The sequence below is a fragment of the Rhincodon typus genome, unplaced genomic scaffold (assembly GCF_021869965.1).
Source record: "Rhincodon typus isolate 14 unplaced genomic scaffold, sRhiTyp1.1 hic_rhity00000724, whole genome shotgun sequence".
Taxonomy (NCBI): Eukaryota; Metazoa; Chordata; class Chondrichthyes; order Orectolobiformes; family Rhincodontidae; genus Rhincodon; species Rhincodon typus.
Window position 1 is genome coordinate 35,931 of NW_025966362.1, and position 10,178 is coordinate 46,108.

At 48.4% G+C, this 10,178-nt stretch overlaps 1 protein-coding gene across 3 annotated transcripts in view; it reads right to left on the reverse strand.

Annotated features, from left to right (window-relative positions):
* The window catches only part of LOC109925516 (retinoic acid receptor RXR-gamma-A-like), a 40,079-nt gene that overhangs the window by 28,155 nt on the left and 1,746 nt on the right, over positions 1–10,178 (reverse strand). For all 3 annotated transcript variants that reach the window (XM_048621512.1, XM_048621510.1, XM_048621511.1), the window contains exon 2: positions 3,737–3,996. In XM_048621512.1, the coding sequence (XP_048477469.1) occupies positions 3,737–3,967 (231 nt within the window). In that variant the 5' untranslated portion in view covers positions 3,968–3,996. The remainder of the gene's footprint in view (positions 1–3,736; positions 3,997–10,178) is intronic.

The following is a 10,178-nucleotide window of genomic DNA, read 5'->3' on the forward strand; positions in this document are numbered from 1 at the left end:
GATGCTGCCTGGCCTGCTGTGTCCCTCCAGCTCCACACTGTGTTATCACTGGTCACACAGGTTATTTTCTGTAGAACTGCAACACGCAATCTTCCAGGAAACCTTGCTGACTATTTTGTCTCCTATTTCCTTTAGATGTGTCCCACGCTAACTTAGTGGCTCTGATCCTGGCAGGCTGGCATTAGCCAGTGCTGCACACATGCCAGAAATCAAAGCAGGTGTTCTCAGTGCCACGCCTGGGGCTGTACTCACCGCCCTCTCCCTCCCTCAGCTCAACAAAACTTCCTGAGGGGAGGACAGCTCCTACCCTCTGCCATACAATCAGTGCTGCGCTGACGAGCGTCAAAGTATGTTCAGTTAATTGCCTGAAGGAGCAGATGAGTTGCCAGCCCGTGGTTAGTGATGAGTGAGCCACTGGTTTTCTTCAGGATATTGATTCTCTGCCAAGCAGCTCGCAGCTGTATAAAGATGGCATCAAACAAACATGATGTACGTGCAGATATTAGACCGGGGTTTCAGAGTGCCTGTATTATGTTCCTCTGGGATGTGGTTTACTGCTCTGCAAACTTGGCATCACTCTCTACGAGCACAGAGTTATTGGACAAAAGAATGTGTTAGCCGCTATATATGCGGTAGTCACGCAAGAAACTCTACCCTCTTCTTTGAATACTCAGGTAAGAGAAAGGGATGGACGGAGAGATGGGGGTGGGGGGTGCAGGGGGGCGGAGAGGCAAATGGCACAGGAACAGAGGAAGAGGGACAGGGAACAAGGGAGACAGAAAGGGAGAGACATCACCCGTCCCACTACTACTCTCTGGGAGGATGAATAGCTGTTAATGGGAACTGTTGGTGTCTAACAATAGGTAGTGTGTAATGGCAGGCTATGCGATAACAAGGCCCGGTGTGTGGGGTAGGGGGCTAGGACATGGGAGAGTTTAGGCTCTAAAATTATTGAACACGATATTAAGTCAAGAGGGCTGCAGGGTCTCCAAATGAAAATGAGGTGCTGTTCTTCCAACTTCTGTTGAGCTTCGCTGGAACACTGCAGCAAGCCTGAGACAGAGATGTTAGCCAGGGAACAGGGTAGTGTGTTAAAATGGCAGGCAACTGGAAGCTCAGGGTCTGTTTTTGCGAGCAGAACATAGATGTTTTGCAAAGCGGTCACCCAGCCTATGCTTTGTTTCCCCAATGTAGAGGAGACCACATTGTGAGCAGCGAAGAAGGTGAATTGCTGCTTCACCTGGAAGATATATTTGGGGCCCTTGGATACTGAGGAGGGAGAAGGTAAATGGGCAGGTATTACACCTTCGCCGGTTACAGGGGAAGGTGCTGTGGTGCCACGGGGGGAATGTTGGGGGTGAAGGAAGAGTGGACCAGGGTGTCCCGGAGGGAACAGTCCCTGCGGAAGGCGGACAAGGGAGGGGAAGGGAATATATGTGTCTGGTGGTGGCATCTTGCTGGAGATGGTGGAACTGGCGTCTGATGATCTTCTGGATGTGGACGCTGGTGGGATGGTAGGCGAGGACAAGGGGAACCTTGTTGCTGTTGCTGGAGGGAAGGGAAGGGGTGAGGGCAGAAGTGCGGGAGATGGGTCAGACCTGGTTGAGGGTGCTGTCGACAACGGTGCTGGGGAATTCTCAGTTGAGGAAGAAGGTGGACATTTTGGAGGCTCCCTTGCTGAAGTTAGCCTCATCTGAACATATACAACGGAGACGGAGGAGCTGAGAGAATGGGATGGAGTCTTTACAGGAAGCGGGGTATAGTCCAAGTGGCTGTGGGAGTCAGTGGGTTTATACAGGATATTAGTAGCCAGTCTATCCCCAGAAATGGAAACAGATGTTGAGGAAGGGAAGGGAGGAGTCAAGGATAGATCAGGTGAAAGTGAGGGCAGGGTGGACATTGGAAGCTTAATTGATGAACTTTTCCAATTTCAGAGACAGGTCTAAACACACTGAGTGTCGCCTGTCAGTACGGGACAGTGACACAATCATAAACACACCTCCTCACACTGCCTGTTAATACAGCAGTGCAAGATAGGTATAAACATTCTGCCACTGCCTGCCAGTACAGCAGAGTGACGTGGTTACTAACACACAAACATTGCCTGTTAATAAAGCAGGTTGAGGTGAGTATCTGTTAACTGACATCACCCTGTCAATGTAGTATAATGAGGCAGGTATAAGCATACCGACATACCCGTGATTTTCTGAGCTCCTGCGTACGAAGCTGTGTCGGGATTCTAGGTACTGCTTGCCTGTTGTATTGCTGCACTTAGTTAAGGGCTAATTGTCAGTTTAAATACTTGGTAAGCTGCCCACCGTGGTTGAAGTGGGCAGCCCCAACTGCAGAGGACCAGGCTGTGGGCATACGCCCCGGAGCCGGGAATGTTTAGTCAAGCAGGTCTGAGACGCCTTGACCCCCTGTTTCTAAAGTATTTCCTACAGAGCACCCTACCTCCAGAGCTTCTTGTACATGACCTTAGCTGCTGCAAGCTGGCAGTGGCCCTATAGCTTCCTGGCTGCTGGTATTGACAGACCCCAGGGAGACTGACCAATTCTTCCAGAGATTCCAGCTGTCACTCCTGTGCAGGGTTAGTGTGAGTGCTACGTTGTGCCAGTGCTGTCACCTTTTGGATATGATGTTAAACCAATGCTGCATCTCGTGTCCTTTCCCAGTAAGAAACATTACTAGCTTGGTGCAATGCTGAATGTAAGGATTCCTGAAGAGTGGGGCATTATTCAGCCAATTCTTATCCCTCATCCAACATACTGTGGATGCTGGAAGTTGGCAATTCAATCAGAAAATGCTTCAAATCTTCAGCAGGTCAGGGAGCGCTTGGGGTAGATGAGATAGCTGGTGTGACCTTTCATCAGAAACTTTACAGTACAAAAGGAAGCCATTCGACCCATCATGTCTGTACCAGCTCCTGAAAGAGGTGCCCTTCTGGCCTGTTCTCCAGCTCTATCTCTGTAGCCCTCTAACTTCGTCACTTTCAAATATCTCTTTTGAAACCTCGTATGGAACTGAGAAAAGTTAGCAAATTAGGTGAAAATGGGGGTATTGAGGGAAAGAACAGGGGGGGGGGGGGGGGAAGGTCAATGATCTCGTGGAAAGCAGGAGTGACGAAATTTTAGAGGTGTTGATGGTGTTCTCTGATCCCTACCCCTCAGCAAATTTTGTATCCACATTGCTGCTGCCCCTTTTATTCTACAACCCATGAGCTTCCTCACATGTCTGTTCTGTGGCACTGTATCGAACGCCTTTTGGAAGTTCATTATCCCTCATCAAACCCCTTAGTTACCACCACAAAAAAAGTCCCATCGAGGTTAGGAACAAAAACAGAAGTTGCTGGAAAAGCTCAGCAGGTCTGGCAGCATCGGTGAAGAAAAATCAGTTTAAATCTTTTCTTCAGAAAATGAAGGGTCCAGACCCAAAACGTCAGCTTTCCTGCTCCTCTGATGCCTCCAGTTCTACACCTTATTATAGCAGATTTTCTTGCCTGAAGGACATCGGTGAACTGGGTGAGTTTTTCCCTGGCAATTAGTGATAGTTGCACGGTCTCCATTACTGGGATTAGCCTTCAATTCCAGATTTATTGATCAAGTTGAAATTCCACCAGATGTTACGGTGGGTTTTGAACCTGTGCCCCCAGAATGTTAACCCAGCAGCTCCACCATTTCACTCTACATTCTACAGATCAGCTCGACTTGGTGCTTGAACTAGCTCACGGTTTTACCTGGGGGTTGCTGAGTGCTCCGTAGCTGATGCCGGGAGTTGACGGTAGGGTCACCGAGGGGGAGCCTATTGACGAGGTGATGACTGGATACGGAGATCCCAATCCATTCACCGGGGAAGCCAAGCTCCCCATGGAGGAACTGAGAGATCGTGACGCATTCACTGAGGAGCCGATCATTGAATGATGGCCAACCATTGAGTTCACTGTAGAGTGCGGGGGAGGGGAATTCATCGATGTGGAGTTCACTTGTATCGCAGAGTCTGCAGGGAGAAAAGAATTCAGGGTTAGGTGTGTACTCAAATGGTAAAGACATAATGTGACAACAGACCAGAGTGTAGTTCTCTGCACTCTGGAGTCCCTCTTTTGGGATGTGGTCCTTCGCTTTAACATCCACTATGTGGTCAGTTTACATGCCTGCTCTTTCAAAGGCTCCTCAATGGCAGAGAGCACAGCTAAGTCCCATCCTCAACTAAACCCACCCTGTCACGTCTGTTCCAATCCTATCCTCAAATAATCCCACCATGTCCTGTGTGTTCTAATCCCATCCTCCCATAACCCCACCCTGTTCTGCGTGTTCCAATCCCATCCTCCCATAACCCCACCCTGTCCTGTGTTCTGATCCCATCCTCCCATAACCCCACCCTGTTCTGCGTGTTCCAATCCTATCCTCACATAATCTCGCCTGGTCCTGTGTTCCAATCCTATCCTCACATAATCCCACCCTGTCCTCTCTCTTCCAATTCCATTCCCCCATAATCCTACCCTGTTCCTTGGTCTTCAAATTCAATCCCGCTATAATCCACCCTGCCCTCTTTCTTCTAACCCTATTCTCACCTAATCCCACCCTGTGCTGCCTGGTCCTTACGCGTTCCTAACCAGTCAAGGTAACGAGCCCTCTTTAGCAAGCAGCTGAATGTACAGTTCCTAGTGTCAAGGCACATTCGCAAAGCTTTTGCTGCAACTCTAGTGACATTGGAGGGGCACGACCTGAACACCCAACCCTGAAACTGTGGTCACCCCATCACAGGCTCTCCTCCTCCTCGCAGGAAAAGCATCAAGTTTCCCAGCCACAAAAGATACAAGCAGCTGTGCTAAAATCAACATAAGGAAACCTTGGAGAACGCAACAGGCACCCAAGTGTGGGATCACCCATTCTGCATCTCGACCCATGTCCACACTGACCCCAATTAGCTCGACTGTCCAGTGGGCTAGAAGGTGGTTCGGATTAATGGCAACAGCGCAGGTTCTATTCCTGTTCCGGGTGTGTAGACTTGCCATCTTGTCTGCCTGATGCTTAATGCGGAATAGGGGGTCACTGATGCTCTATAATCAATTGTCTCCCTAATAGAGGGAGTTGCCACTGGTGCCGAGGGCACAATGTTTCATTATCCATTCAGACATCTCCACTTTCACTCTGACACTGCCAACTCCTACTTTGGCTGGACGGAGAATGGCATCTGAGTGCCCCTTCTGCTGAAAACACCAATGCTCTGACTGTGACTAAGGGCTTGCGACCCCTCTTATAAAGATGTATTATCCAAACTCTTAAAATGTGTTTTATAACAGACTGGACATATATTGAACATTTTCGGAAAGGATGTTTTGCAAGCTGGCTTTGAGGGGGGGATTGCTGGGTGCCTCTCTGAGGGTTTTTCTCACTGAGCAGACAGGACATCAAGGCAATGCCTGCTGGCCTCACAACCTCCGGACAACAGGAAGGTGGGGGTAAAGGGTGATTAAAACAAAAGTTCCCAGTCCTCTGCAATGTGCTACTTCACCCCACCCCAGCCCACCCTCATCTGAGAAACGTGGATGCCCAGGCCTCACCAGGTCAATAATATTGGGTCTGACTATGTGGCCAAACAGAGCTGCCATCAATAATAGTGACCACCTACATCTTGTGTATCTGAGCCAGGAGTCTCGGGGTTTGGGACTAAAAGTGTGTGGAGAAGCAGGAAAATGTGAGGGGAACAATGAGGCAGGGTACAAGGCTTGGCCCCACACAGCAAATCTCCCTGTTCTCCACAGGAGCACCAGTCTCATTCACTGAGAATAACAACCCTGTCGCCTTCAATGAAGAGAAGAGCCTGCACGCTTTCCTCTTCTGCTATTTGGCATGTCAGATTCATTTAACCTTTTCTCACAGCCCAATGACCTCCAATTGTTCTCCTTGCTCACCATCACGGCAGACGCCAGGTGAAGTGAAGTGTGTGAATGGAGCAGCTGCTTTGTAGTAGCTCACACTGAACACAGCACCTTTCCAACATGCACCTTTCACAAGCACCAAGCTAGGTGACAGGAGGCGAGGTATGGGGAAGGGCTGACGACAGAAGGCTGGGCTTCGAAACAGGAGGGGCAAGGCACACCACATGGTGAGGGAACAGAGGACACAGTCTCCAAGTCAACTCCAGGCCCTGCCACATCTGGTAGAACAGTGGAGGTAGCTGCATAAAAGACCAAGAGGGAAGCCTCGACAAGGGGGGTGGGCACAGGCTTAAAACAGGCAAGAGAAGCAACAACAAGTGCTTCAGATCACCTCTGAGACAGTACGGCAGGACCACGTTGCCTGAAAAGGAAGAATGTGCAAGGCTATGGGGAGAAGCCAGGAGAACTGCACTCAGTGAACTAACTTATTTGGTGAGCCGGTACAGGCACAGAGGGACCAAATGGCCTCCCTTCTGCACTGTTAATAAGGCTGTGATCCTGAGAGTGGTGTCGGAAAACTAAAGGGTGGGGCCGAGATGAGGCAAAGAGGTGGCTGAAGGGAGGGAAAGGATTGGAGGGGTTTGGAGGCGAGAATGCCGAGTGGTATGACAGCGCGGACAGACCTGAGAAACAGAAGCCAAGCTTTGGAAGGGCAGGGGAGGGGCAACGGAACTAATGGAGGGGCAGGACATGGGCAGTGTTTGTTTGAACATGTGTCTACTTGAGGAATGCTTGAAACTGGGAACACAACACAGTTATTTGTAAATCTAGCAGGAAGTTCAGGAGATATGCCTTTAGCAAGCGAATGGAAGTTTACCACCAGGAGGATTTGAGGCTAGCAGCATTGATGTATTCTTGGAGAAGCTCAGAGGGTTACGGTCACAGACTGTGATGAAGTGGGTTGAGAGGTAACGCTGCCACAGGATAGTCTGGCGTTTTCTGGTGCTGAAAGTAGGCAGCCTCACACCTTGCCTCATTAGTCCCTTCGCCTACAACACTCTCTCAGGTTTGATGTTCATGATAAGCCTGTAGGCCCAAACCTGCTCTCAGGATCAGTTTGATTCAAGAGTAACAAGTGGGTGAACCACACCAGTCAGGTAGCAGTAACATATTGTGGTCTTCCAAAGAATGAGCTGCTCCCAGTGCCCATTCCCTTCAGAAAGGTGCAGCTAGCTTGAGGAAGTGATGGGACTTTGGCAGAGATGATCGCAGTAGCGTTTACCTTGCCCAGAGACCTGCATTCCCCTTCCAAAAGTAAACAATTCCACAATGGTATCAGCCAGTGTTCTGACTCAGTCGGTAATGCTCTGCATTGAATCCAGACAGATTGAAGTGCCAGACTAGATTTGAGACGAAACTTCAAGTTGCGTTCCTATCCACTCCTTCAAATGAATGCAGACAATCTGTTGTGTTCAAAGACGACCAGGGTATTCTTGTGGTGCCCTGTCCAAAGCCTCTCCCTTGGCACAGGTTATCCCATTTCCAATTACACAGTAGGCTGTAGGATCTTGCTGTTCTCAAAGTGCTAGCCTGCATTCCCAACAATGACCACAATTCTGTAGGTACCTCACTGACTGAGAAATGCTTAGAGATGGGGCAAGATGCCCATGTCCTATCTTTTCTAGGTAATGCCAGCTGACACTGGTATTGTCGGGCCGTGTTTAAACTGAAGCTCCATTTCTGGGCTCCGTCAGTCAATGGAAGCGATGGGTGATTGGAGTACAGACATGACAGTGCCGCAGTTTCTAAAGATGGCCTGTTCGCTGTCTTGATGAAAAATGACACAAAATCTCCAGAGTTTCACAGAAATACACTGACAAGTAATTCTATTATTACAGCTGCAAGTAGCCTCCAGGGATCCAGGCACTACTAGCTATCTCATCAATCTCTCAATGCCCTCAACTCCCAAAGTCATTTCCCCAGGTTTGCACTGATAGTTTAAGGGCACTGGGGGCAGCTCATTCCGGCTTTTTTCTCCCAAGTGCTGTCAGGGTAAGCACAAAATCCTACTGATCACTTTTGCCTTGGTCGGTTTGACAATTTAAAAACCGATTTCAGGTTTGCCCTGGTATTTATGACAGCACACACTTGTTTAAACCCTCCCTAACCTCTCCCTTCCTCTCCTGAAGGTGCAGACTCTCACACAGGGACACCCTCCTCCTCTCATTCACTCACTATAATGTGGAGGTGCCAGTGTTGGACTGGGGTTGACAAAGTCAGAAGTCACATGACACCAGGTTATAGTCCAACAGGTTTATTTGAAAACACAGGCTTTCGGAGCCTCGCTCCTCCTTCAGGTGTTAGTGAGAGAGGTCGTATCAGACACAGAATTTATAAGTAAAAGACCAAAGACCAAACCTATAGTTCTCTCAGGACCGTGACTTGAAAGGAATTCGGGGATTTACATATACATATTAATCAAATAAAACCTTCTAACTGATTAAAAAGTTAACAGCATCTTAGGTTTGTTTAATACATCCTCATCAATGGTGTGAACCTTTGATCTTTTACTTATAAATTGTGTCTGATACTACCTCTCTCACTCACACCTTAAGGAGGACCGAGGCTACGAAAGCTTGTGTTTTCAAATAAACCTGTGGGACCATAACCTGGTGTCTTGTGATCTCTGACTTCACAAATGCTAGCTTTAGAACGATGGTCAGGGATAGGTATCCAGAGGGATATGCATTTCTCCCCCACTACTAAACTGTTATGATGCAGCATTGTTTGCGGATTCAGAAAGCAATCAGGACTACCTGGCTCACTGCATTAGGGTGCTGTCAATTTATGTGTCAATATTCCATCAAACACTCCCAGCACAGAACTATATACAGAATAAAACTAACTCTACTCTTTTAAACTGCAAAGTAAAACTCGCCTGACACAGTCCCCATCAAACACTCCCAGGATAGGGACAGCACATGGTTAAATATAGAGTAAAGCTCCTACGTAGCTTGTTAATTTTTTTTTCTGAATTCATTTGATTTGCTACGGAAGCTGTTACTGCATTAACAGTGGTCTATGAAAACTCAAACTGCTGAACACAATCATTCAGGTTCTAATGTTGTCCAATGATTTCACAATAGCGTTGTCGAGTCTTGGCAGTCAATACAATTTCGTGAATGAGACAGTTTCAAGAACAAGATCATGCCAGTCCTCAATTAGCAACATGAAATTATAACTGGTATGAAAACATTACTATGCAATTAGATCATAACTCAAAGAAAATGCAACTTCTTATACTTCAGTGCCTCCGTGTCTAGTGGATGAAGCCTGAAGTGGCTGTGAGTTCAGTCATTTTTTTTGTCTTCGTCAGCTCTATATTGCATCGCTGCAGTGCCAGCCTCTCCAGCACTATCAGGAGCTGTCCTTCAGGGCAGCATTAACCTATATCGAGTCTGCCATCTGCTTGTTCTCTGACACTGATATATTGTGACAGTGGACCTTCACTGGGTGCATGTGATGAGCTTGTGAGAAGCAGCAGTCTTCAGCCAATGCCTTACCTGCACCTGTCATCGGAGACCTTTCAGCTAGGTTCGCTGGGAAGCAATGGTCTCACATGCAAAGCTGGTTTTTCCCCACTTGCCCAAAGGTTGGCTTTAGTCAGTGACGCTGCTCATGTTTCTGCTGAATTTGAAACCTCTCCTTGGCCCAACTCTCTCATGCGCTGTTCCAAACTCATCTTCCATCCTGGCCTTCGCCACCTTCTGCCAATACTGGCACCCCTTTCTCATTAACCCCTCTCCTGCCAGCGTCTATCGAATGCCCAGCCGGTCTGCCTTGTGCAACATGCTCTAAACCCGTCCCCACACCCACCTCTCCAGCAAGCCTCAGCCCCAATTCCCTTCCCACCCATCGCCTCCATCCTCAGCCTATTCCCTTCTCTCCTGCTCCATGCCCAGCAATCCACTTCTAACCCTAGCCCACAATCTGCCCCCTGCCCCTTTTCGTAAGTTGACTCACCACGTACCTTGGTTATAAAATGTAAACGGATCACAAGAAGATTTAAAGATTTCATGAACATTCACTTTGCATCACATCTTGTGTCCTTCCACATCTCATGCAATACTACACCTTTCACCTCAGAGCTTTCTAATATTCCCTCATGTTTTCCCTTTTCTGAAAGAGGCACTGAAAGTGGGTTCCAGGGCTACTGGAGTCAGCTGAAGGGTCGCGGTGTAGCTACAGTGACAGTGGGGTCAGCTGGAGGGCCGCGGTGGAGCTACAGTGACACTGG